The sequence below is a fragment of the Medicago sativa genome, chromosome 3, assembly GCF_051527215.1.
Source record: "Medicago sativa cultivar Bolivia chromosome 3, Bolivia_mono, whole genome shotgun sequence".
Lineage (NCBI taxonomy): Eukaryota > Viridiplantae > Streptophyta > Magnoliopsida > Fabales > Fabaceae > Medicago > Medicago sativa.
This window is the reverse complement of record NC_140751.1, coordinates 91136338-91164325: the sequence shown is the minus strand read 5'-3', so window position 1 is coordinate 91164325 and position 27988 is coordinate 91136338. Positions and strand designations below refer to the sequence as shown.

Sequence of the window (27988 nt, the reverse complement as noted above, 5' to 3'; positions counted from 1 at the left end):
GTGGTGGTCCAAAATAACTTGTATGATGCTACTAATTTAACATTATTGAGAAAATATCATATTCCTTTCCCTCTAGGAGAAATAAACATATGAAAAGAGTTCAAAGTAGTTCACTTTGTTTTGGTTACAATTGCATGGCATGTCAATCAATTGCATGATTGGCGGTCAATTCAGTATTGTGTACGAATTTGTACCTGATTAACCAAAGACAGCTGCCAAAATACTCACGAGTCATTGTCCGTATTGAAGAAAAAAGAATTGAAATTTGATGCGGTCGGCAATGGATTTACCAACAAGAGGAAATTCAAGTTCTAAACATCAGAGTACGCATCATTTAACACTTTTTTAGGTAATGGACCAATACAGAAAACTATTTAACATAGTATCATAGCCCAATGGCTTGTATCAATGATACATGTAAAAAAAAAAGAAACAAAATAAAATGTGTTTCTAAGATTCAAGAAGAGGAAGTATGAGGCAAATATGGAATATGCTAATAGAGTCATATAGTTGAGACACTAAGGAGATTAACTCAGTTGAACTTGACGTGCAGCATAATAAATATAAATCTCATATCAAATAAAAAATAGAAAGATGGTAAGTTCAATATGATTTCGATTTTCTGTGGATGATAGATCTCTAAAAAATCAATTAAATTGATTTTTCAGGTGCTAGCGAATAGCGACAATGTTTTAGATTGTGGTCACAAACAAATAACAATCTTTAATATTGTAAAATTTACAATCATATAATGCAGCTGAAATTCTGTATTTAGGCAAACTTCTCATGAGGTCAACTCTCATTTAGTTTTTCCTACAATTATTGTCTTTCTGCAGCAATCAAATGACGTACAAACAAAAGCTAATAGACAAAATATGCCAAATTAGTGGGAAAACAGAGTAACTAAAAAATGACCTATAACCAAGGCTAAAATATCACGTGACAATGACAATTTAACAACAAAACTCCTACACCACCCATACTGTACTAAGTGTGTGTTTGGTTCAACTTTGAATATAATTGATTCTGACAGAATTGATTCTGATAGAATTGATTCTGACAGAATTGATTTATGTTTGGATACAATTATGTAGAATTGATTAAACAAACTGAATGTTGTTTGGATGATTTTAATCAAAATTACTTTTGAATGTATAATTACTAAAATAGACATAGAATTTAGACATAGTTGAATCATGAATGTGTATGTAGATCAAAACTAAATGTAGATATATTATTTAATTTAAATAAATAAATTTTCTATATATTAATTTAAAAAATAATAAATACGATCATTAAACAAATTTTTTTACAAAAATATTTGGTCATATATTTTATATTTTTTTACAAAAATATTTGTTCATATATTTTATATTTTTTGATAAAATATATTTAAGTTAAACAATACTAGAGTTTGTTGTCAAAAATAATAAAGTTTTTTGATTACCACTTTCAAAAAAAAAGTTTTGTAAAAATTCGTTAACTTTTTTGATTACCACTTTCAAAAAAAAAGTTTTTTGATTACCATAAACTTTTTTTTAAGTTACAAAAATAATAAAGTTTTTTTAAGTTACAAAAATATTCGTTAACTTTTTTTTAAGTTTCAAAAAAAAATAAACTTTCAAAAATAATAAAGTTTTTTTAAGTTACAAAAATATTCCTTAATTTTTTTGATTACCATATACTTTTTTTTCTTGTAAAAAAAAAGTTTTTTGATTAAATTTGGTTCATCAAATTAAATTACAAACAAAAAGAAGGAGAATTGATAAAGGGCAATAAAGGAAAATAATAGGTTGTAATAATAAAATATAAAATATATTGGAGAATTGATTCTAGAAAAGCTAGAAGCTAGGAATTGTAGCTTCAAGGATAATTGCTTTTGGGGGATAGAAGCAATTTTGAAAAGTCAAACCAAACACCATTGAAAATCCAGTTTTTCACTTTTGAGGCTCTAGAATTGCTTCTGGTCTTGGAATAAGCTGAACCAAACAGGCTCTAAGTGCAGAAGAAAGCAATATTACAAAACAGAAATAATGAAACCAATTCTGTAAAAATAATAGGGTTAATTAAGTTTTTAGTCCCTATAAATATTTACAGTTTTGTTTTTAGTCCCTACAAAATAAAATCACACTTTTTAGTCCCTGTGACATTTTCCTTAAGCATTTTAGGGACCAAAAATGTTGATGGAAAAATTTTATAGGGACTAAACAAGCTGATGGAAAATTTTATGGGAACTAAAAATGTTGATGGAAAATTTTATAGGGACTAAAAAATGTGATTTTATTTTGTAGGGACTAAAAACAAAATTCTGAATATTTATAGGGACCATTTATTTAATTAACCCAAAAAATATGAGGCTGCTGCATCTTTGATCCTACGTTTCATACACTTGTCCTCTATTTTGACTTTGAGTTGAAATATTGACCACTTTTTTTGTTGATACATAAAGGCAACAAATATTGAGGAGATTTTACCTTGCACCCCAACAATTATACCCTGACCCTTACATTTTGCATGAACTGTCTATTTTACCCTCATAAACAAACTAAAATCATTCCTGTTTTTCTTCTTCCATTTTTCTCTCTGAATTTTTCGAAGATTTCTGAAAATAAAAGTTTGCGAATACAACATTAAACTCATGATCCAGATTTTTATTTGACAAAAAAACATGATCCAACTTTAAATTTTGCACAAAAATCATGATCCTACTTTCACTTACCGAGTTGGCTCATGAAAAATACGTTTCATGGATGATGTCGAGACACATGATGCATAGACACGTGATGTTGATTTGGAGATTTTTACAAATTAAGGATTTTTTTTTATTTACGGTTTTAATTGATCTATTATTTAGGATTTTTACCAAATTGAAGGATAAACGTTTTTGGATCCATAGCCATGGCGGTAGCTTCCTTTCATGGGTGAGAAGAAAATTAAGAGAACCCAACAACCTTCACTCATATCTTTTGAATAAACAAAAATCACAAACCAAAATTTTGATTTTGTGTTACAATGACAGAACAGTGATAGATTTTTCATGTGAATAACATGTTCATCTACCCATGATTTGATTCCTTTTAGAGGTTTTCAAGTTGGATCATGATTTCGATGAAGATGAAGGACTTTGCAAATGTCACGTTAACGTTTTCAGGGAAAAAAAAAATCAAACTGAAATTTTTGTTTTTCAATACTGAAGTTGCAACGTGGGGTGAACTCATGTTGAATTTATAAATGTTGAAAGTGGGGTGAAAAGGGGTAAAATTGGCATTTTCAAATATTTTTAAGGGTGAAAGTATAAGTGTAGGGGTACAAAGTAAAATTTCCAAATATTGATACCTCTATTATTAAGAGTCAATCATGACTTTGAGGTTTGGTGATTTCAAATCACTGGAATATTATATATTTATTATTCACTTTGTTCCTAATTATAGAATTCTTTATGAATTATGAGAGAAAAATTGCTACTAAATGCAAAACCCTTTGCAAACTACTATATATATATATATATATATATATATATATATATATATATATATATATATATTTTTTTTTAAATATATCTTTCATAAATATATTACAAATTTATTTTGGAATTTGAAAATTTCAATATCAAATACATTTATAAGCAAAGAGTAATCAATCAATCAATAATATATATATATAAAGTAAGGTTTTTTATGCCACGTGTCACTTCCATATTCATTCTCAATATTTTTATTATTTTTTCTATTTTTAAAAATCAATATTTTATTTAACATAAATATCTCAACAACATTTTGATCTTATCCACTCAATATTTTCTTTAAATTTTTATTGAATTTCTAATATTTTATGTAGCAGAAATATCTCAACAAACTACACATAATACTTTCATGAAAGTTTACATATACGATCTTATTTTATGATTAAAAGACTCCAATTCGTTTATTTGTTTTTAGGAAAAGAAGCTTCAATTAGTTATTACTAATCTTTTAGCACTATATCATTCAATTAGTTTTTATGTTTGAGGAAAAAAGAGGTTCGATTAGTTTTTTTTTTTGATAAAAAAGGTTTGATTAGTTATTTTGTTATCTTTTAGCAACATATTCTAATGCAAATGTTAACTATAAATAAATAAATAAATTTTCGTTAATCACATATTTACATATTTTGAGCACAAGCAGAAACCCCAAACCTTCTTTTCATATAACATTTTTCCTTCTTCAGGTTTGTCAAACACCAATTTTATTATTTCTCATACATATACTTTGATATATATATATATATATATATATATATATATATATATATATATATATATATATATATATATATTTCAACCACTTTATTCCCTTTCAATCGATTTTTCTCTCTTACCACTTGAACTAATTCATTATTGATTTTGTTACACTTTTTATTCTTGCATTGAACATTCATCTCATAATTTATATTTATTTTTATTTTTATGATATTATTATAATTTTAAATTTAAATAAATTCAATCTAATATACTGACACGTGTATTCGTGCACACAAACTTATAAAACTTATTTAATATCTAACCCGGGCAACGCCGAGTCTCTAAACTAGTTTAACTACTCCCTCGGTTTCAAAATATAAGCAAAATTCACTTTTTAGGTTCATTCATTTAATGATGTATGTGGTTCATAATATGAACCACATACATCATTAAATGAATGAACCTAAAATGAACCACATACATAATTAAATGAATGAACCTAAAAAGTGAATTTTGTTTATATTTTGAAACGGAGGGAGTAATAGTTAACACAAATTACTTGTGAAAAATGTTAAAGTGTCTTAAAATTAAAGAACGATGAATAACACTTTTGCTTTTGATGAATAATAGGAAAATCCGACCGAGTTGGTACAAAGAGAGTCTGGCTGTTTTCCAATTTGATTATTTTTATGCTGCCGTCACGAAGATATACTTTTTGGGATGGCCTTTATATCTCCATTGTCCATGACATCATAAAATAGAAAAAGAATCCCCCACCTCTATCTATGTATATTATTTTACCCTAGATGTAGAGAGCTTTTTTGTTGTTGAGAATTATACATGGAAAGAGTCCTCATTCTACAAGTTAGTTTTATATATGATGAATTAAACCCGATCTAAATTATAAGATTTTGCTTATCCAATTTTAAAGAAATTGAGAATTGATGAATTGGAACTTAGTGCACTTTGATTCTTCCATGATAAAAAATAACGTTGAATGAATTAATTTTATTTAAAAGTGAGTTTAATGTAAAGTAATTTATATTCGCATATATTTTCGTAGAAGTGTGAACAATAAATTTCGATTTAAAAATCATTTTTAGACTCAAAAGTTGCAAATTATAGGTTTAAATATCAATCAATCAATTCTATAGACAATATTTTTACTCGAGAACAATTAATAAACATGGCAAAATCAATTTCACACCTCGTAATCAATTTAGAAAACTTTCTTGTTACCGCTAGCGTTCAATTACTCATTCATGAAAATACATTAATTAAACAAAAATATCCTCAACACATGCTTTTGTAGGAGGTTCCACACCATAACCTTCATAAAGTAATTAAACTTTAGGTTAACTTTTCTCGAACCTCATTTCTATTTTTTATTTTCCTTTTTTGAGCTCACATTGTGTTCTTCTATTTACTCTTTTGTTTCTCATTTTCCGTTGTTTGGATCCTCACCACCGATTACTGCGACAGCCGGAGCACCACTTTTGGCTACTTGATTCGGGTCGGGTCGGATAGCTCCATTGGGCACATCTTCACAAATGTTAAGAACATGGTCATTTGGTTTCTGTAACTTCGTTGACTCTAATGGAATGACATCTTTATAAATCAAATAAATCACCATCTGAACTATACCGAAAACAAATCCTAGCGTATTTGGTATCTGCATCATCCAAGTACAAATATTATATAATTTTTTCTTAATCAAGTTTCACTCTTTTTTTCATAAAACAAAGGGTTAATTATGTTTCTAGTCCCTATAAAATAGCGACCTTGTAAGTTTAGTCCCTACTTAATTTTAATAGCATTTTTAGTCCCTAATTTTGTTTTTCTGCACTGAGTATTAGTCCCTACTCAATTCAAATTTGTTTAATTTATGCTTAAACTCTTAAATTTTTGAACAATTTTTTGCAGACATGTTTAGAACATTACTAAAAATTCGTCCGCAAAAAATTATTGCAAAATTTGATTTCTACATCCAGATTTTATTACTTTTTATCTTTAACTTTTGTCGTTTTAAAAAATTCATATTTAATTCATTTCATGTCAGAAAATTCTAAATTTTAGTAAACGAACCTTTCATAGTGTTCTAATCTTGTCTCAAAAAAATCGTTCAAAAATTTAAGAGTTTAAGGATAATTAATCAAACTTTGTTTTAGCAGGGACTAAAATTATAAGTAAATTTTTTTTATAGGGACTAAAAATGCTATTAAAATTAAGTAGAGACTAAACTTACAAGGTCGCTATTTTATAGGGACTAGAAACATAATTAACCCTAAAACAAAATGGAATCAAATGATATTGTTTTGCACGTGCATATGTATAATATAATAATTAATACCTAATACAAATAGACGTGCTTAGAATACAACGCCCATGTTGCTCTTTGATATATTTTACATGAGAATTCATCCAATATGAACATTTCAAAAAGAATATAGAGATGCACTCTTATCATTTTTAATAGAATAACTTATTTTACAATAATAAAATGGGGAAATATATATAGTATTTATTAAAATATACAGAAAATGATATGTATGCATTTTATATTCTTTTTTAAAAGTCTATATTTGAGGCACTCGAGAACTCAACAATGGTCGTGGAGCTAGCACAAACAATAAAACATCTTTCTTTTATTATTGTTATTTTCTATTGTTCGGTATAAAAAATATAAATACCAAAATTACCGTAATTTTTTTTGAAGGAAAATTACCGTTTATTAGAAGCAAAGCATTTCCTAGATTATAATTACACAATATGAATTTACTATGTAACATATAAAATGAACTTACAGCGATGTAAAAGTCGTCGATGAGAAGACCATAGAAGAACCATACAATAGCATTTAAGGTCAAAAAGAAAGATAAATTCAATGGCATGAATGCCACACTTTTCGTCTTTATTACCTGTTTCTACAAGTAGAGAGACGAAACATGGAATTAAACTTTAGCATCAAATCTAGAAGGCATAATTATAAAATGGGTAATGTTAACCAAAATGATGATGACATATAATCTACTTAAGAATATATAAAAGCATAAAAAATGTTACTTTCATTTTAAAACTTCCTTTTTTTAATTTCCTTAACCAGTGCCCCGGGGGCACTCGTTAACATGACCCTTATAAAATAAAATGATGATGACATAATCTACTTATGAATATATAAATCTTTACATATATAATTGTTTTGAAAATTAAAAAATAACTATTATTTTCATAAGTAAAAGAAATGTATTCTTCTATTGAGAATAAGACTTATTAATTAGATGCTTAAAAAAAAGACTTATTAATTAGTCCCTTAAAAAAGATGTATTTATTAACAAGTGTAAAGAAAAGACCGAAGAAACAATTCCGTCTGCTCGAATACTACTCTCTACGCCTATGCCTACGCCAAATATAGAAACATACTTTTAGAAATTGTGCATTCAATGTTTTGAAAGTCTAAAAATTTAATTTTTTCTCTCAATACAAAATTTATGTTTTAATTCCGTTTTTTAGCACGACTCTATTAACCACTAACTATAAAACAAATGGCCAAAACATAAAAGTTAAGAAATTATATCCAATTCCTTCAAAAAAAAGAAATTATATCAAATTATTCTCACCAAAATGAAGAGAGGAGAAGCAAATACGCATATGTTAAAAACCATACATATCCATCCAATAATAGAAAGACGTTTGGATCCCTTTGTTAGGTATGTGGTTAAAATAACCACCGTACCATATCCACACACAGTTAAGAAAAGAAGCTTGATGGTCGAAAGCTGCATGCACATTAAACAAAATTAACAATAATTAAAAAAAAATCATTAGATATTTAGAAAAAGAAAGGTTTAAATTTAGATATACCCTTGCTTTGTTTGAGGCATAAACTAGGAAGATTATAATGTAAATTGCCTCTATCCCAAATCCATATATGTTAATTGTGAGGAGAAGGAGTGTAGCTTTATTTTTGACATGTGCATAATAGATCCAAAGCATTGCACTGAGCAATGCAGTAACATAAGGAACTGATTGAAACCCTTCAGTAGATTTCTTCTTGTAGATTCGGTAAAATGTTGGTCTGCATTCAAATATTTATTATTTAATACTCCAAACTAGATAATTTAAAGGAAAGTACCTAAAACAAGATAATTACATATACGCAAATGGAATGAATCACTTACAATGGAGCGAGGAAGGTCATACAGGAGATGACATTGCCTATGATTAAAAATAACACATCCATTAGCAATTTTTTTTTTTTAAGAGAACATCCATTAGCAACTTTTATTGATTTATACCTTAATTTTACATGGTTTATGTATAAGTACATTTTACATCATGTTATATTACACGCTCAATAATTTTTTTATTGGATACCTATATTACTAATTTTTAAATGAATTTGAAATTATTTGATGATTATTAAGATACTTTAAAATTATCTTTATTTATTAAAAAAAAAATGTAAGACGCTATTTTCAATACACCTCAATAATATATTAAATTATTTCAAATTTACTTTAAAAAATATATGAATGATGTATATGATATAAATTAACTAACAATCTATTGATAATTGTTGCTCTTGTCGGGTAATGAAGAGTATAATAAATTAGGCAAAAAAAAAAAAAAAACCCTCTATTTTAATGGGAGAGGATCCTCTCAAGTGAAAAACTCTGTAGTTTTTTGCTGTGCTTGCATCCAAACATTTAACTACACTCTCTCTTTTCTTAACATTAAAAACATATTCTTTCACTTTTATAATGGATGGTCAAGATCACACTTGAGAAGAAAAAACAAGAGATAATCTCCTCCCCTATTTTAATTGTTAATTCCATTTATTTTTTAAAAGTGTGTCAAATAATAATAATAATAATAATAATAATAATAATAATAATAATAATAATAATAATAATAATAATAATAATAATAATAATAATAATAATAATAATAATGAGATGAGCTCTCAATGAATAAAAAAATAAGTGGAATATAGATATACGAATTAAGGTTATAATATAAGAATTTAGTTAATATGCACCGTAAATGCACAATACTTTTACACAATTATTAATGTTTTTTTTTACAAATATTTAATGTTGTGTAGTTACGTCAATTAATGAATATCAAAACATATAAATTATCATATTTATTTATTAACATGACAACACATTTAAATGCATGTGTAAAATAATTATATACGTTTGTCGGTCTATACTTAAAACCTAATTTTTTTTTTTGAAAGAAAGAATTAAAACCTAAATATATTCACCAAAAAAAACCTAAATATAATCAGCTGCATAATATACCTATAACGCCGAAAACAAAAGCCCAATACTCGCTGTAAAAAAGGGCCATTTCGTCAAGTTGCTAGCAAGAATGGAAATGGAAATTAAGAAGAATATGATTCTTGCTTCAAACAAATTAAGGTAGTCGTCTCAACACTATTTCGTTAGGCTCCATTATATCTCCACACACCAGCTGTCTGTCAATGGCAAAATGATTAAGAGATAGTATAGTACCCTAAAAGAAATTTCAAATTTTTAATTTTAAGTGGTGTTTAAAATTTTCTGAATTAAGTTTGCAAAACATTTCATAAAATCCCTCCAATCTTAGAATTCTTCAAATCTATCATTCAAACAATGGATTTATCGTGAATAATTTGAAATATTCTATAAAACTACATTATATAAAAAAATCATCTAATCCAAACATACTTTCTACTTCGGTACATCATATCACTTATTTAGAAATTCAAAAAATACCTTTGTTTTTTTTACTTTTATGAACAACCTAGCTAGCAAAATTAAACCCACATGGGTTGACTTGAGAACTTGAAGTGTGTTTCTTCTCAAAGTCTCATGTTTGATTTTCACCGGTATGAATTTGAGTAGATTAGTTTAACTTTTTAAAGAAAAAAAAAACCTAACAAAACTGAAAATAAGATGAAAATTAAAATGTTATGCTTATGATGAACTATGAAATGTTTTCCCTAAAACAACTATGAAAATGCCTAACACCAAAAGAGAAACATACCAGACTCAAGAAGAGAAATCACAAAGGCAAAACAAATGCAATTAGGACTAATCGTCCTGTGGGAAAAACAAAAAGCTAATTATAATTCCATGTGAAGAACACCTTTCCACATTGGCTATTTATGGTGTGTCACAACAAATACGATTGTAAGCCTTTCAACTCATAATATCAGTCCTAAAGCCTACTACAAATAACTTATTCATTACATTCTCTCCTTGCTGCAAAGAAAAGCCAGGTGTGGTGGATTTGGCTCCTCTACTTCACCAAACTCAGCTTTAGACTTTTATTTGATATTACAATCGGCATCACCACCTTTGGTAGGTTCAAGTCCACTTGCTGGCCATCCCCTTCAATATTTTCATTGGCACCATTTCTTTACTTTTTTTTTTAGGGATAGAAGCAACCATTCTTTACATAACTAGTAGTATTATATAAATATTTGTGAATTAATGTGTATATTTATTGATTTAATTGATATTGTGAATCAATTATATATGATAGTTGGATCATTAGAAATGTTTGGTTTGAATTAAAATCATTATAAAAGTTGCATTTACAATTTGTTGTGATTGTTTGACAATATAAAAGCTTTACATTTTATTTAGTAGATATATGGATAAAAATGACGATAGACAATGAAAATTCACGGTTAGATGTCTAACCACGAAGAGTCTTAGAGCGAGGAATGATCACTTTCCATGAATATTCTAATTTTCATTTTTTTCTTTTTAATATTATTGCGACATCCTTCTAATATTGATCCATTGCATTTTCATGACCATTTATTTATCACAAAATTTGACTGATTGTCAATAAGCTTAGCTGTTAAAAGGCCTTTACATTTGAGTGAAATAACTTGATTATGAAGAGAAATTCTAATATGGTCCCGAGATCAAAGAAATAGTGTTTTGGTCACACATACATAAAGAAGTATTCTTTTAATAATAAAGAGAAAATTGATAAAAAAGATGATTGAATATTTTGAGAAGAATTTTTTTATGTGTGTGTGTTCAAACATTATTGATTTGGTCTTGTGACCATTGAAGAATACCTCAATTATGAATTACTAGAAATCTAAGACATTTAATCAATGACCTTATTGCAAGATATTTATTTTAGTATTGTTTGTTATACAACTCAAATGTATAATGTGAGATTCGTTTTAGCCCTTATTGCATTGCATAGGCTGAGTCCGATAAATACCTCTCATACTTTGGATTTTAGATGGTGAACCCTTTGCAACGTCATAAGCATACACATCAACAACAACCAAGCCTTATCCCACAAAATGAGATCGGTTACATGGATCAAATTACGCCAAGGTGTTCTATCATAAACCATATTTGGTGCAACGTCATAAATATATTAAAAAAAAATAAAAAATAATAATAATAATAATAATAATAATAATAATAATAATAATAATAATAATAATAATAATAATAATAATAATAATAATTGGTTGCAAAATATTAGGGGTATATACCTGACTAGGTCAAACTACACCAAAATGAAGTGAACAGTCCATGCGTGGGTAAAATATATAGTCCAACTATGATCACAGTCCGTCGACGATGCAGGAAGCAACCGCGATGGATATCAACAAAAACGATCCTTCAGAATGAAGGCAAAAGATTTGGAAACAAATCCTCATTACCAAAAATCTGGACACAACCACCACTAAAACAACAATAATGACTAAAACATCACCAAATAACGACCACCACGATAAATTAAACGGTCGTTAAAAGTTGACCCTTGTAACTTTGTAACCTTGATATGTGTTAGTAATTTAATCAAAATTATAAACATTTAATCATTTGTCTTCCATAAATTTTATCATGCATTAATGGTTATGTATTCAATTGTTGTATCATGTGAGATTCGTTTTAGCCATTATGTGATATGTTGGGTAGGGTAAATATTGATCCTACAATTTGTTGATGGAACTAGAGATTAGTCGAAATACAAGATGATGGTGTTCAATTTGTTATTCTCTTTTTTCAAGTGATTGCCATTGAGGAAGAAACAATGTCCTTAGTTGTAGGTTCCTTAACTACTATAGTAGAGGGTTAAGTGCGGTAGATTTTAGATTTTTGCTACTAAACTAAGTAATGTATATAAGTAAAGATAAAAGCAGAATGATAAAATAAGCTTTTTTTTTATTTTTTTTTTACAATTTAAATATGTTTTATTTTATTCAATTCAATAATTTTATATCTATGTATACAATAAGTTAATATGGATCATATTGTAAAAGTATTGGATGGTGGTACTAAAAATAATAGAAAAATCATGTATCTTGCACGTATCAGTTCCCCCCGTAGTATCCCTCATGTGTCTTGGACGTATCTGAAACAAATTTGGCAAATTTTTTTTTAAATAAAATTTAATTATTGGATACTCTTTCGATACGTATCTGGGCGTATCAGACAGATAACGATGCAGATACGTATCAGATATGATTGTGTCATCAATTTTGAAGTATCCGTGTTTCAGAGGTTGGTAGGTATAAAATGTATTATGGTATTCAAATGTAGGAAAATTGTAGGTTTTCATATTAATCCAATGACTACCGATATGACCGAGTGCGTGAAACCTGAAACTCCTAATACCACTCTATCACCACCTATGAAGCCCGAATACTCCAAAAGGGAGGCGTACCCATATCGGATACCGATACTTCACGGATACTCGCAGATACGCACCCACGAAGTATTGGAATTAATCATTTAAATTTTTTAAAAAATATTTTAACGGATACTTATATGATACTCCGCAGATACACAAGGATATTTATAACATACTTCACAGATACTTATCCTAGAAAAATATGAAGAGTAAAAAAGTGAGACAATGTTGTAAACATTCGGTAGAGATGTATATGATTCAATTTTAGATATGCATCACTAGAATTGTTTCTCGATGAACCACTTAAACTTATACTTCTTGTGGATAAAGGTAACAAGAGAGAGGTGATTCAGTTAATCAACATTAGATAAAATTTGTGTTGAGTTCTTTTAATCAATGTTTATTTTCTTCAAGTATTTTACATACATATAAGTTTTAGTATAAATTTTTTGTTAGTGTATCTTAGCTGTATTGTATCCTAAATTTTGAAAAAATCGCGTATCCGCGTACCTGTATCGTACCCGCAACCGTATCTGTAACCGGCTTCATAGATCACACCAAATTATATATGTTGAGTATCTCTATGGTACAACTTGTGGGTTAATATTGGAACAGACATTTTAAACCGTAATCTTTAGAGTACATCAATATATATCACCATAAGATAATAATTTCCATAAACTTGTCTAGAATTGAGGGCATATATTATTATAATTAGGTTGAAGTAAAGAAAAGAGAAATTACATAAAAAGTGATAAAGTAAAAACAAGTTAAAATCCACAAGTAGATGTAAACAGAGATGAAGATACAGACGTCAATATCTACACCGTCTCTTCTCCTTTATATGCGTCTCAAAATATTACACGTAATTCGAACTTCACACAAACAAATTAAAGAGAGATGTAGATTGTGCCCGCCAACTATTTCTCAACCACTAACCTTCTCTTCTGTTTTGTTGATATTAATGTTGTCATTTTCATTCTTAACCTTTGTTTTGTCTTGAGTTACTTGGTCCTGTTTCTTCTCATTCTCATCATGTTCTTCATCTTGTTTCTCTTCCTTTTTCTCTACAGTCACAATATCAACATTCACTTCTAGTTTCTTCTCATCATTTGTTGTTTTGCTTGGAACAACTACGTTTTCAATTTCTTTATCGACAATGTCTCCTTTATGTTCTGGTAGCTTCTCATCAATTACGGGTTTGCTGTTTCTGTACATTGCATAGAGTGTGATCTGAACTATTCCAAATGTTAACCCCACAACGTTCGGGAGCTGTCCATAAAAAAACATAAGATTTTGTTATGTATTATTCCATAAAGACAAAATAGCAACTACCAGAAATTAATTAATACAAATGCGAACATAAAACAAATTTGTAAAATTCTGTTACGTCACGCGTCATTAGAGAAAGACATTTTCATAGTAGATACACTATACTAAAAAAGTTTAAACAACATAGAAATGTGAAATTCGTCTCTAGCCAAATTTAGTAGTATTGATTTTTTTGTGCTGTTGACATATAGATAGATGAATGATGAGAACTTACAGTAACATAGATATCTCGGAGAGAAAGACCATACAACAGCCACATAACCGCGCTTATGAGGAGGAGAAGTGAAAGTGGAAAAGGAAGGAACTCTACACTTTTGGTGCGAATAACAACTCTCTGCAGGATGATTAAAATCATGCATGGATGATTAGTTTATATATGAGAAATTAATTAAGCATAAAAATAATAATTAAAAAGCTAATTCTAGCATGTCGGTAAGAATGTAAAGATGCACTCACAATAATGCTTAAAGGGGCAGCAAAAACACTAGTTGCAAAAACTACACAAATCCATCCAAGAAGCTTGATACGTCCTTCTTCTTGTTTTGCTAGGAAGTGAGTTAACAAGACAATCGTGCCAAATCCCACAAAGTTCATCAACACAATCATCCTCAATGTTGACATCTACATAAGAACAATTTTAAAAATAATTAATGTTGATCATGGATACATAATTCATGACATCTAGAGTATTCAAAAATTTTAAAAAATTAGTATGCAGAGATGTTATTGTGACAAATAATAACATCCTAGCAACTTTGTCAAAAAAAATAAAAAAATTTAACATTCCCACAATGTTGGGACTTTAGCTATGCAAGTAAAATTTAATATGCATATCACTCTTATACACGTACCCTAACTTTCTTGGGGCAGTAAGTGACAAAAACTGCAAGGTAAATTGTCTCTATCACACAACCGAATGCATTGATGGTGATAAGAAGAGTTTCACCCTTCTTGGTATAGGCATAAAACATCCAAAGCATTGCACTAAATAGTGCAGCCACATATGGAATTGATTGGAAACCTTCTGTTGATTTCTTCTTACAAATTCGATAAAATGTTGGTCTGCAAAAATATATATAGTTTTATTTTCAAAGATCATCATCATATATTAAAATTTACAATTAAATGAAGTGGATTGAAAATATTATTCTTTCTACTTACAGTGGTGCTAGAAAGCAAAGAAATGATGTAATGTTGCCTAGAACTCCAAATGCGAAAGATAGATGACTGTGGTGGGACGACATGGTTAATTTTAATCTTATGTAAACTCTTTCTCTCTCTCTCTCTCTCTCTGAATTATCCCTTGTGAGAAGGGAGAGAAGGAAGATTTAATTTAAAAGGAAGACCAAACTCTAGCTTAATTTTTGTGTCACAAACACTGATATGAATATGAGTAGTGGTAAATCTCCTTATATATAGGATAGATGGTTCATGCATGGGGTACTGTGGGGGATGTCAAGCTGTGCTATTTTGCGTGGACATTATGGAACTATGAATTAATCATTGCTTTCCAACACATTATTGCTTTGAAAGCCACACAAAACAAAAACAAAAGCCAAAAATATAATTCTTTTTCGCTTTTTGGGGATAAAATATCTTAATTTTATACAAATTAATGTATTTTGCTTTAAGTATAACAATAAAAATGTTGTTAAAATAAGAATTATTATTATTATTATTTTTATTATTATTATTATTATTATTATTATTATTATTATTATTATTATTATTATTATTATTATTATTATTATTATTATTATTATTATTATTATTATTATTATTATTATTATTATTATTATTATTATTATAACATAAAGTGAAGTGGTAGACAATTAAGTTAAGCAAGGCAAAATCTTTTTCTTAGTATACTAACAATAACAATTTATCAATTTTCTCACGCCAAACCCACCATGATTGCCAACTCAATACTCCCTCTTTCGATTAAAATATAAACAACAACAAAAGCATTTCAAGTTAATTAAAAATAGTTAGTTTTTTCCTCCTTAAGTACAACTCTGGTGCTAAAAAGTTGCAGTCACATTTTGCATGTTGGCGTAAGCTTCAAATAATTTCTCACTTTTTTGGATATGGTATATGTGAATTTTGTTGTCGGACTCTTTGAAAGAAAATAAAAATAGATAATTTTATCTCCGTTTTTAGTCGGATAAAATATAACTTGATTCTCCAAAATCAACTTCATTATAATTTGAGCTTTTTATTTGATAGAAAACATTTATGTTAGTTCGGTTCTAAGAATTCACCAAGACAAGAGAAAGTCTCAAGGTGTCGAGTGCGCAACCAAAGATGAATACACACAAAATGAGACTTGATCACAATTTTTTACAAATTGAACCGAGCTAAATTGGCCATTAATATTTAATTTTATATTAATTAAAATTAAAAAGGAGTTTTGAGAAGAAAAAAAAGTAAATATGTTTTAAATCCTATAAAATTATGACTTTTTAAATGTAATCCCCACGAAAAAAAAATCAACAAGTTTATAGTTTTGATAAAAAAAATAAGACTTTTAGTGCCAATAAATAAAATTAGGTAAAACATCTACACCTTGTGTTTTTTGGTGTTGACTTTAGTAATTCAGAGTTCGATTAAAAGATAAATAAAATCTAACAAAAAATTGTTTCATCTAAAAATCAAACTCGAGTTTTTTAAAACAATTTGTCCTTTGATGCCTCTACACCTTATTGATTCAAAAAAATTACTATTCTATGAATATAATTACATAATTAATTCCTAAAAACAAATACATAAATTAATTAAATTTTGAATATAATCTTACCTAAGAGATCATTCTTACACCCAACCAATTAAAATCAAACATCTCATTAAAATAATAAAAATAATTATTATCATAATTTTTTCTCATTATTTTTAATATTTCTCTCTCCTTTTTCCACTTTCTTTAACCAACAAAAACCACCCACCACCATTTATGTTTCCATTTCCTTAATTAAAATCACATTTTTTTTAAAAGTTAATAACATGTGTCATATTTTTATTGGTTGGATGTAAAAATAATCTCTTAAATAAGAGTTCATGCAAGAATATCTCAAATACAAAACCAAAGAGTAAGTTTTGTGTCCTTTCAAAGAAGAAAGTTTGAAATTAATGCTTGGCTGGCCCCCAAGGTACTTAACCACGCGTACACACCCTCCAGGCTTCAACTTCTTCGCGTGACACTTCTCCATTACGTGCATTGAATCCCTACATTTATTCTATACTCCGATGATTTAGTATATCGTTAAAAAGACAGATTTTGGGTTTGGAGACGTTAATTTGAGTTTGGCTAGTGTTTTTTGAGGGGAATTGTAAATATATTTATAAACACCTTTTAAGTAAAATAATTTTTGTCTTGGATACACTATCTTTCACTCTTTCACTTCATATTAGATACACTCTAATATTACTTAAAGTTTTAAGGTTTCATTTGCAAACCATTTTTGAGAGGTCTATATTATTATTATTGTCAAAAAAAGAATTTTCTATGGGATGGTTAAAGGCCTAAAATTCCATAAATTTTAAGTCGAAACAATGGACTTATCATAGAGCCAGTCACATTAGGGCCCCACCTTCAGTTGCACACTATCGGCCGAACACACCCAATGGTCAAGATGCTTAAAATCCTTGCAGGGTTTTGAAATTGATACTCGTCGCTCGTCTCTAGCGCTCCTCCACAAATATTCTATCTTTGTTACAGAGCCATCAAATCGATAAAATAAAACGATCTTTCCCAACACAAATCTGCTCGACCAAAATCTTACTAAGAGTACATTCTTTTCTCGACACTTATGGTCGACCACAAACATCTTAAAGGAATATTCATATAAGATCTTCGTTACGAACGAGCTCGAAAAACTTGTTCGGTATAATCCTCGTCGGAATACTAATAAGTATAATTGTTCGTTCAGTCCAACGCTTCCGCTTGTAAACATATAATACAAAGACATCACTTCGAACTACAAACTAACGACTTTGAAGGCAAGCATTCTCAACTGCCCCTAAGATCGAAAACTCTCGTTATATATGGTCCAAACAAACAAACCCAAATACATTGAGATCCAACCCAACAAGCTTGGATCCTAGTCATGCCATAACCTGCCTCAATGACTAGGTTAGGATTTTGCCAAACTATAATGCCTCAATTGCCGGAAGAACTATCGCCAGAGCCAGCATCGATGAGTGTCATATATTCATCAACTTTCTAACAACTTCATATAAATGCCTATAAAAGGCACCTTTCACCACCAATATAAGGTACACACTATCTATCTGTTAGGAAACATGGCATCCATTGATGAATGAGAGAAAAAGCTTATGAAATTCTTTCTTTTGATGGAAATGAAATATTACAATATGAGAAAGTTAGTTACAATGTGACACCTTAAGCCTATTTATAGGCACTAACTAACTAGTAACTATATGACTAACATATATCTCTAATACTATCCTCTCAATATCTCTCACTCGTTGTTCTCATACTAACTTGATCGGCTAGCCTTTCGATATCTCTCATTCATTGTTCTCATACTAATTTGAGCGACAAAGTGCTTGCAAGTAAATCATAACTCACATTTATGTGGATTGCTGCTGGACACAAACACCGTTTCTAATCACATCAAATAATCCTTAATATGAAATCTTTTTATATGATATCTACTTTTTTTATATAGTTTGTTAATCAGATTGTCTTTAATTTGTTTAGTGGTGCTTTATTTGATTTGTGTACAAAGTTGCCAAACTCACCTGACTGAACCATCCATCCATCCACTACTATTAAAAGCAACCTATTAATTAATTAAATCCCTAAAAATCCAATGATTTATAGATGTAAACGGACACGTGTAAAATGGGTTTACAGTCATGCCTTATTGCTTTACATTTTAGAGGAAGGTAACATTGTTTATGTTTATATGTTTGTTGAATGGCGACTGATTCATATTTAAAATATGTTTTATATTGATCAAACTGCTATTGCGCTCTATTTTCTCAAATCTTTTGACTATCACGCCTGAACAACAGTGGAATTCAAAGCTCTCCTCACTGGTAAACCAAGTGACAAGTGTAAATGTCCAATCAGTTGAGAATGAAACGTATCTACTTTTAGTTTTTTACGATATTTATTTATTATCCGTGAATGAATAGAACAGTACAAGTTTAAATGTGATTCATTTTTAACACAAGTTTAATTAACGGTGAGTAAAGAGTCTTGTTAACAAGTGTTATAAGAGTATTTTTTAGGAAACCTAAAAAAAATCTTATCTTAAAAATACAAATCAAACACACGTATAAGCTATAACTATACAATTTTTAATGTAAAAACTATGCTTAAACAATGTCTTAAGGGTACTTGTTACCATTTTCCATAATTAAATTTGCAAATTTATTTATGTGGTTAACGCTCATTATTATTGGATAACTTATATATCCACGGTTCATCAAAGGATAACCTAAAACAAATCTTAATTAACAAGAGATTTAATTTATTTGTAACTTTAAAAAGAGGATTTTAAATCATGTTTAACATTTGTTGAGTAGTCATTAAAGCCACCGTTATTCGTAAATTCTTTTCAAAAGAGGATAAAGATTTTTTTTTTGATAACAATTTTTATAAAGAAAAATTTAGGTGAGTTGAGTTGTATTGTTGTAATTTTTAAGAAAAATCTCAATGTTTATAGAACACTTACGTTCTTCTATATTACTCAACAATAAAATTCTCGGTTTGAGAGACATTTGAATTCTAGTTCTTATAGTATGAGTAATAGTCAATTGTTTTTGTTTATATATATATATATATATATATATATATATATATATATATTAATCTATAAAAAATAAAAATTATGAATTCAAAAAGATATTTTAATTTATTCATATAATCTAACATTGGATTACTATGTTATATTATATACGAAATTTAAATCTCTTACCGCATACACTTTTTTTTGAGAGATCTTACCGTATACACTTATTTATTGATATTTATATAGTGTAATGATCAAGATATTTCTCTCATCTTTATAAAGTAATAATAATTTAAAAGATCCAAAATCTCTTTAGTAGGCATGCTTGGGCTCCAAAGTGGTGGGTGCATGCATGGTTTTAGATATATGTATACGAGGATATAGATAACAATTTAAGCTTATGGTATCCCGTTTAATGCCAATAATTAAACTTTACTTTAGCGGCTCTTCCATGATTAGCACTAAATAATTGTGTTTCACACTAGTTTTTCTATTTTTATAATTTATTCAAATTCAAATAGTCGGTAATTACCAAATCACTTAATTTAATTCATACTTTGTATAAAAAAAATCCCTTATTTACATATTAAATTTATAAATTATAATTTTTTTTGTAAAAACAATACACATAATTATATAAAAATAACGTATAACATTAATTAAGAAAATAAATATATAGAAATCGTGTTAGAAAACGGTATTTTCGACTTTTAGAGATAAAAAATTGTTATTTGAATACAAAACACCCATTTTTTACTTTTTTTGGAAAAAGTTTGTCTTAAATTATAAGTTGTTTTATAATATCAATTAAACATTAATGTTTTAATTTAATTCATTGCTATTTTTTATTTATTTTTCATTCTCATACAATTTATTAAAAATAATTTTGTACAATTTATAATATATATTTGGGTTAATTATGTTTCTAGTCCCTATAAAATAGCGACCTTGTAAGTTTAGTCCTTACTTAATTTTAATAGCATTTTTAGTCCCTAATTTTGTTTTTCTGCACTGAGTATTAGTCCCTACTCAATTCAAATTTGTTTAATTTATGCTTAAACTCTTAAATTTTTAAACAATTTTTTGCAGACATGTTTAGACCATTACTAAAAGATCCTCCGCAAAAAATTATCGCAAAATTTGATTTCTACATCCAGATTTTATTACTTTTTATCTTTAACTTTTGTCGTTTTAAAAAATTCATATTTAATTCATTTCATGTCAGAAAATTCTAAATTTTAGTAAACGAACCTTTCATAGTGTTTTAATCTTGTCTCAAAAAAATCGTTCAAAAATTTAAGAGTTTAAGGATAATTAATCAAACTTTGTTTTAGCAGGGACTAAAATTATAAGTAAATTTTTTTTATAGGGACTAAAAATGCTATTAAAATTAAGTAGGGATTAAACTTACAAGGTCGCTATTTTATAGGGACTAGAAACATAATTAACCCTATATATTTCTCAATTATAAAAAAATATATATTTCTCACAGACAATTAAACGTGAAAAATGACCAAACAACTTATAATTTAAGAGTGATAGAGCATAGGGTGGTACTGTATGTGATTTGTTGTCGCGTTTAGAAACTGGATTCAATTATTATGGATTAACAGTCGCTAGTCAGGTCAGGTGGATTCAACATTGTAGTCCTGAACCAAACTTTACATTAATATACCTTCTTTTTTTGAGGGATCTACATTAGTATACATAAAGTTGTTAGAAAGTGCGTTTTAAAAAATTAAAATGATGTTACAGATGAGATAGACTTACAGATACAACGAAGTCTCCATTTAATCTCTTGCTTGTCTTTTTATGTTAAAAAAAATGCATGTGCGATCCACGGGATTTGTTTTTCGGTTTCAAAAAAGAAGAACAAATAGGAACCGGTAAAATATGTATAATTAATGATCATGGTCCTTTGCAGGAAAAGGAACTCATAATGATCATGTTTCATGTGTGCAACATTGCTTAAGCATAGTTCTAACACATTGTGGGAGACTTGTTTATTCAGCTATGTTCAATTATTGTTTGTAAAAATATTGATTATTATTTCTTGATTTTAAATATTAAATATAATAATTGGTTGTTAGATTAAGATTTACTTATTCGTTTGTTTTTGAAGTCGGATCCTCTAAATCAGGGGCGGTTCTAAGGCCCGGCGAGCCCGGGCTCCGGCCCAATTTTTTTGCAATTTCTTATGTAAATCCCCTTGAATTTCTTATATAAACCCCTATATTTTTTAAATTTTTTATTATTTGCTTGCAATTTCTTATGTAAACCCCTATAAATGTATTGCAAATTTTTTTTTCCGCCCGGGCTTTATAAAAATCCTGGCTCCGCCACTGCTCTAAATCTTGATTCATGCATATTATAATGTATTGCCCCTAAGAATGAGATATGCTCACATAGACTTCATTTATTTTTTATACTAGATAGCCATGAATCCAAAACATTCGTAGCAATAAACCTCCTTCATTTTTTTATATCAAACGGCTGCAACAATATAGAGTAAAATTGAGTTTTTTTTTTTTTGTTGTTGTTTTTTTATGTTAAATTGAGTCAAATGCGCGTCGCCAACCAAATCATGCACTACGTAAAGACGTATGATTTGGCAAAAAACAGAAGCAAAACTGCAAAAGTAAAGAGTTTCGTAAGGTTCTAATTATTCTGAGTGGTGGTACATTACCTCCCTGTTCAGAATTAATTATACATGATTGAAAACATGTAATTCATACGTGTATATACTCTTGTGGCTCAAACTTCACAGGTGGTTACTTCTATCATATTTTCATCAATCACCATATATATGATTGATTGATATTTTTACATGTTATTATTATTATTATTATTATTTATATATGACATAATAATTATCTTGTATATTTACATTTTTGTGAAGCTCATAAGGCTAAGAATGGTGCCCTACAAATGCATGGGGCTCCTTGTTGTATGACTCATCTCATGTAGGCCTAAGTACGTGGACGGATACCTGGAATAGTCTAGAATTTCCTAAAAGAGTCACCGTTGGATGACTTCATGATTGAAATGAAAATTGACCAATTCCGTACTACTAGCTAATCCTCGAAATCTCGTCACATATCCTTAGACACTCGAATTTGACGGAATAGAAATTTGGCAAAATTATTGGAATGTTTGTCCAAGTACACCAAGACAGTTTGGCCAACTCCAGATAGATCTTCTTACGTGCCCTAATCCATGATTGTTTAATTTACATTGTCAACCATGTGTGGATAATAGTTAGGATTTGTGATGATATTTCACTTTGATTTAGTTCATGCAAAATAATTTGTGGACACCAAAACTCAATCTACCCTAGAGAGAAAGAAATAATGAGATTGATTGGTTGGTGATGTGAAAGGAAGAGAAAAATAGATAGAAAATAAGACGTTGAATGAATGTAGAAAAATGAAACGTGTTCAAATATAAATGCCCTTAATTTATTCACATTGTTAATGTTATGGTTTTTTATACTAACAACCAATAATCATCACCATATTTAAAAATTATTTGGACTTTCCTCATAAGGGCTTATAAATTCACCCATGTATATTCCTGATATATTGACATGGTCAAATTTTTTTTACAACTGATAATATATCAAAATTAAACTCTTAACACATAATCCAAAATTTCATCCATAATAAGATAAACTTAACGCTGGCAATTGGCATTATAGCTGAAGGGTGGCCTTAAGGAGAGGCAATCCTTGCTTCAAACTATACTCACATAACTAAAAAGATTATTAGTTGGGCCTCACTTAGATCTCACCTCTCATTTGGAATAATATTTTTTTGTTCCCGACTCAATTATAGATCACGGGAATGCTGTATTTTTCGTCATTTTTCCCAATGCAGATTTGGCTGGAGTGGTGCAATTGTCAAAGAACTCATGCAATTTCACACCCAAGAAACCGATTACGGGGTTTAAATCCGCTCAAAATATTGGTTTTGCGGTGTGAATATATAGTTGCATGGGAAACATGGTAGTACATGATCACGTTTTGCGAATCTATTTGATGGAATGGTCCCTCCCTGTGACAAAAAAGCTAGCTTGGCAAAAGTGTCGTCAACTTAATGAAACTCTTCTTAATGAAAAACCATACACATGCATTTCGTACAATTAATTGCCCCAGCTCCTTGTTCGTTTATGAAGCTTCATTTAAAATTACTTTTATTTTTTTCTCCAAAAAAAAAAATACTTTTATTTTCCTATTTAGATACTCATTCTTAAAAAGTAGTAATAGCGCGGATTTAGTTTGAATATAAGTAAAATATAATAATCACAAATATACAATCGGACAACGAAGCTAGCCAAAATTTTGTGATGGGCCAAATATATAGAAAAAAAAAATAACTTTTACGATGATTATTTTGACAATTTTTGTAGTTGAACAAGTTTTACGTATATTTAGTATGAAGTCTAAAACAAAAAACTAATATATTTCTTTCTTCAAAAAAAAAAAAAACTAATATATTTCTAAGGACCCAAAACATATTTAACCCTTATTCTTCTACTAAAAAATATTATTCTTATTTATTTGGGTTAAATATATTTTTAATCCCTATAAATATACAAACTTTTCATTTTAATCCCTCTAAAAAAATTCTTTGACTTTTAGTCTCCAAAAGTTTTCCATTTTCACTTTTGGCCACTCCTTGGCTTGTAAGAATCGTTTGGTATTACTCATATCAACAAGATGCATCTTCTTTTCGGTAGCTCATTTCATAAGAACTCTACAGTTAAGTTTGCTTGACTTGAAGCAATTTTGGGATGGGTGACCTACTGGGAAGTTTCCTGGTAAGCGTGCGAGTAAGGACAAAACACGCTGAAAAGACTCGTGTTGATTTGTAGGGTCAGTCGGCAATCCTGAAAGCAGTCTGGGATGTTACAAATGGTATCAAAGCAGACATCTCCCAATACGATGTGGTTCGGGGACGAACCAAGCAGAAGCTGGTGGGCATGTAACGCCTCCGCTTGGTGGGCATGTAACGCCCGAGGCTGATGAGGGTGGGAAGTGGTCCGGCTCCTGCCAACTTCTATGCAAAACAAAATCACATCGGAATGAGAGGGATCCTGAAGCCGTGCAGGTATAAAATTGCATGGTTAAAGGAAGGCTTATAAGAATCGCTTGGTACTACCTATATCAACAAAATTCATCTTCTTTTCGGTAGCTCAGTTCATAAGAACTCCACAGTTAAGCGTGCTTGGAGCAATTTTGGGATTTAGAATTCATATTTTTGAATAAAATTTTGCAAAAATGTTTATAATATTACAAGAATCTCTCTCAAAAAAGTTAGAATTTTTTAACATAACATGAATTAAATATGAATTTTTATATTTTTGGCGGTTAAAAATTTATATTTTGTTAAAAAATTCTAATTTTTTTGAGCGAGATTTTTACAATATTCTACACATTTCTGCACAATTTCATTAAAAAATACATGAGTTGATTTAAGAATAGGGACCAAAAGTGATGATTGAAAATTTTATACGAACTAAAAGTCGAAGGAAAATTTTATAGGGACTAAAACAAAAACTTTAATATGTTTTTAAAGACTAAAAATATATTTAGCCCTATTTATTTAACTAGACTGATTGTCAATCTCAAAAGGCTTTGTATGCGTGACATTTTTTTACTAAATATACTTTTAAAAAGCATTTCTTTTATTTATTTAAAAATAAGAAAAAATTAGCCTAGAGTTAAGTAGACTCGATATAAACCCTAATAAATGGACAATGTATTTTATCAATATTAATATAGTATATTAGAAGAATGTAGTTAATTAATTACCACTTATTCTTGGAAACTCAACCCAAGGAAACTATGTATATTGGATGGAAGATGCCAGTTGATGGTTGGGTGAAACTCAATTGTGATGGAGCATGTAAAGGTAATGGGGAGCTTGCAGGTAGGGATGGGAATAGGCCAGGCCGACCTACAGGGGCCTACGACCTAGCCTACGACAGGTCAGGCCAGACCAGGCTTTTTTCTTAAATAGAGAAGGCCTAGGCTTTTTTAAAAGCCTATTTAGCTTAATAGGTCAGGCCACAGGCCATTCAAAAAGCCTTTTAGGCCTATTAGGTCGGCCTATTTAAATAAATATGAATAAATTATTTATTATTATATTATATTTTGTACTCTGAATTAAAATAAAAACGTGTTAACTTTTTCAGTAATTTAAGCTTATTAGTATACATTATTTTTTTGCATATTTAAATGTATTATTATAAAATAGAAATGAAATATGATACAATATATAGTCAAATTGCCTAAAAACTCATGTTGATTATCAAAAGAGAGTTTAATCTAATTGATATATTAGTTTGCTAGTCTATTTACACTCAGATCACATTGCTGATTTAAATATATTCATATGAAATAGGCTTTTAAACAGGCTAGCAGGCCGTATCAGGCTTTCAGAAGGCCAGGCTCAGGCCTAACAACTAAGCCTATGACAGGCCGCAGGCCATACTTAGGCCTTCAAAAAAATTGGCAGACCAGGCTCAGGCCTTACAAAGCCTAGCTCGGCCTAGCCTATTCCCATCCCTACTTGCAGGTTGTGGTGGACTTCTTCGTCAACCTGAAGGGAAATGGATTAAAGGATTTAGTCGCAAAATTGGAGCATGTGACACGTTACATGCTGAGATGTGGGGCCTCTATATTGGGCTTGACATGGCATGGAGAGAAGGTCTATCTCATTTAATAGTAGAGAGTGACTCGAAGGTGCTTGTCGATATGGTTTCTAACAATTACAAGATCAATGGAGTCATTCCTTTCTTGATAAGACGTATTCAAGAGATTCTTCGACGAGATTGGCATACTCAAGTTATTCACACGTGGCGTGAAGGCAACAGATGTGCTAACTGGCTAGCAAACTTCAGTTTTTCTTTGGATTCTTGGAATTTGCTTGTTTTAGAGACTCCTCCTAATGAGCTTCGAAGACTCATTTTTGATGATATTTCTGGGGCTTGTATTCCTAGAAATATACATCTAGCTCCTTAGTTTTTTTTTTCTCTCTTTGGGTCTTTGGCCCTCTTTTGTACCAAAAAAAAAAATTACCACTTATTCTTTATTTTAGAAATTGGAGAAATAACATATGAGTAATTAATTAATGAGTTCAATCCCAATTCAACACTAAATTATCAAATTGAAATACATCTAGAATACTCGCGAATATATAATCCATATCGTAAACTTTATTCTTCGTATCACTTTCAAAAAAAGATCATACGATATCTTTGCATTGTAAATACGTTGTTTGAAGTTCACCAGGTCTCCAGAAACCACAATCATTTTGCCGCTTCGCAAATCCTCTAGGACAATCAACATCTTGAACTAATTATAATGTTTATATATAATAAATTTGACGTCCTTGTAAATTAGCCAAGTGTTTTTAACTTTTAACTAATTAAACTACTTCTATGGACCCTATATCAGTAGTGATATACACATATACTACTCCACCATGGTAGTATTCATTAATTGGTTGGTATGGTAGTGATATACATTCATTAATTAGATGGAGAATACATACGATTTTATTGAGTACTATATATGGAATTAATAGGAGTTAGCTGAATGAATAAATAATAAACATGAGGTATAGTTTGGTAAGAGAGTGATGGTAGCATTAAATTAATTTAGAAAATGTGAGGCTAACTATGAGTTAGATTACTTTGGCATGAGGCAAAGGCAATTTACTATCACCGCTAGTTTAATACAATTTGAAGCACATTCATTAAAGACGATGCAATTTGTACATCTTTTTGGTTCTCAGCCACTACATAAGAAGAACGCAAGCATAAATTGTGGACTTTGGTTCTTGCGTTTAGCTTATATATGCTTAAAATTCAGATTGAAAGTTGAATAGTAGTCACATTCTGGGGGAATTAATAAATATGCCATGTTCGAATACACATGAAATAGATCGATCTTATCTTGTCCATGTCTATGTCGACGAGGCAAGGGGCCAAAATTATTGAAGAGATTATA

General features: G+C 29.2%; 2 protein-coding genes across 3 annotated transcripts; both read right to left on the bottom strand.

Moving 5' to 3' along the window:
- Positions 1-5418: 5418 nt before the first annotated feature.
- LOC146941874 (bidirectional sugar transporter SWEET14-like) lies at positions 5419-10388 on the bottom strand. Of its 2 annotated transcripts, none has more exons than XM_085755731.1 (7): positions 10253-10388; positions 9526-9701; positions 8398-8434; positions 8081-8294; positions 7837-7995; positions 7024-7143; positions 5419-5891 (listed from the first exon to the last, which is right to left on the bottom strand). In XM_085755731.1, exons 2-7 carry the CDS (start codon positions 9572-9574, stop codon positions 5658-5660), a joined length of 813 nt encoding a protein of 270 aa, XP_085611857.1. In that variant the 5' UTR covers positions 9575-9701; positions 10253-10388; the 3' UTR covers positions 5419-5657. The 2 variants fall into 2 exon arrangements, with proteins under 2 accessions (XP_085611857.1, XP_085611858.1); XM_085755732.1 differs by having other exon boundaries at positions 9526-9697; positions 10253-10362.
- A 3177-nt stretch (positions 10389-13565) lies between these two features.
- LOC146941873 (bidirectional sugar transporter SWEET12-like) lies at positions 13566-15600 on the bottom strand. The gene is made up of 5 exons (XM_085755729.1): positions 15377-15600; positions 15067-15277; positions 14672-14836; positions 14430-14549; positions 13566-14155 (listed from the first exon to the last, which is right to left on the bottom strand). The coding sequence occupies exons 1-5, from the start codon at positions 15457-15459 to the stop codon at positions 13811-13813; spliced, it is 924 nt and encodes a 307-aa protein (XP_085611855.1). The 5' UTR covers positions 15460-15600; the 3' UTR covers positions 13566-13810.
- Between the last annotated feature and the right edge of the window lie 12388 nt (positions 15601-27988).

Excerpts from the sequence above, each read along its gene's own strand:
- LOC146941873 (XM_085755729.1), bottom strand. The coding sequence starts at position 15,459 with ATGTCGTCCCACCACAGTCATCTATCTTTCGCATTTGGAGTTCTAGGC. Across the intron at positions 15,278-15,376 it reads CTTTGCTTTCTAGCACCACT|ACCAACATTTTATCGAATTT; the intron begins GTAAGTAGAAAG and ends ATATTTTTGCAG. Across the intron at positions 14,550-14,671 it reads CTGCCCCTTTAAGCATTATT|AGAGTTGTTATTCGCACCAA; the intron begins GTGAGTGCATCT and ends ATCATCCTGCAG.
- LOC146941874 (XM_085755731.1), bottom strand. The coding sequence starts at position 9,574 with ATGGCCCTTTTTTACAGCGAGTATTGGGCTTTTGTTTTCGGCGTTATA. Across the intron at positions 7,996-8,080 it reads ATGCCTCAAACAAAGCAAGG|CTTTCGACCATCAAGCTTCT; the intron begins GTATATCTAAAT and ends ATGTGCATGCAG. Across the intron at positions 7,144-7,836 it reads CTTCTCCTCTCTTCATTTTG|AAACAGGTAATAAAGACGAA; the intron begins GTGAGAATAATT and ends CTCTACTTGTAG.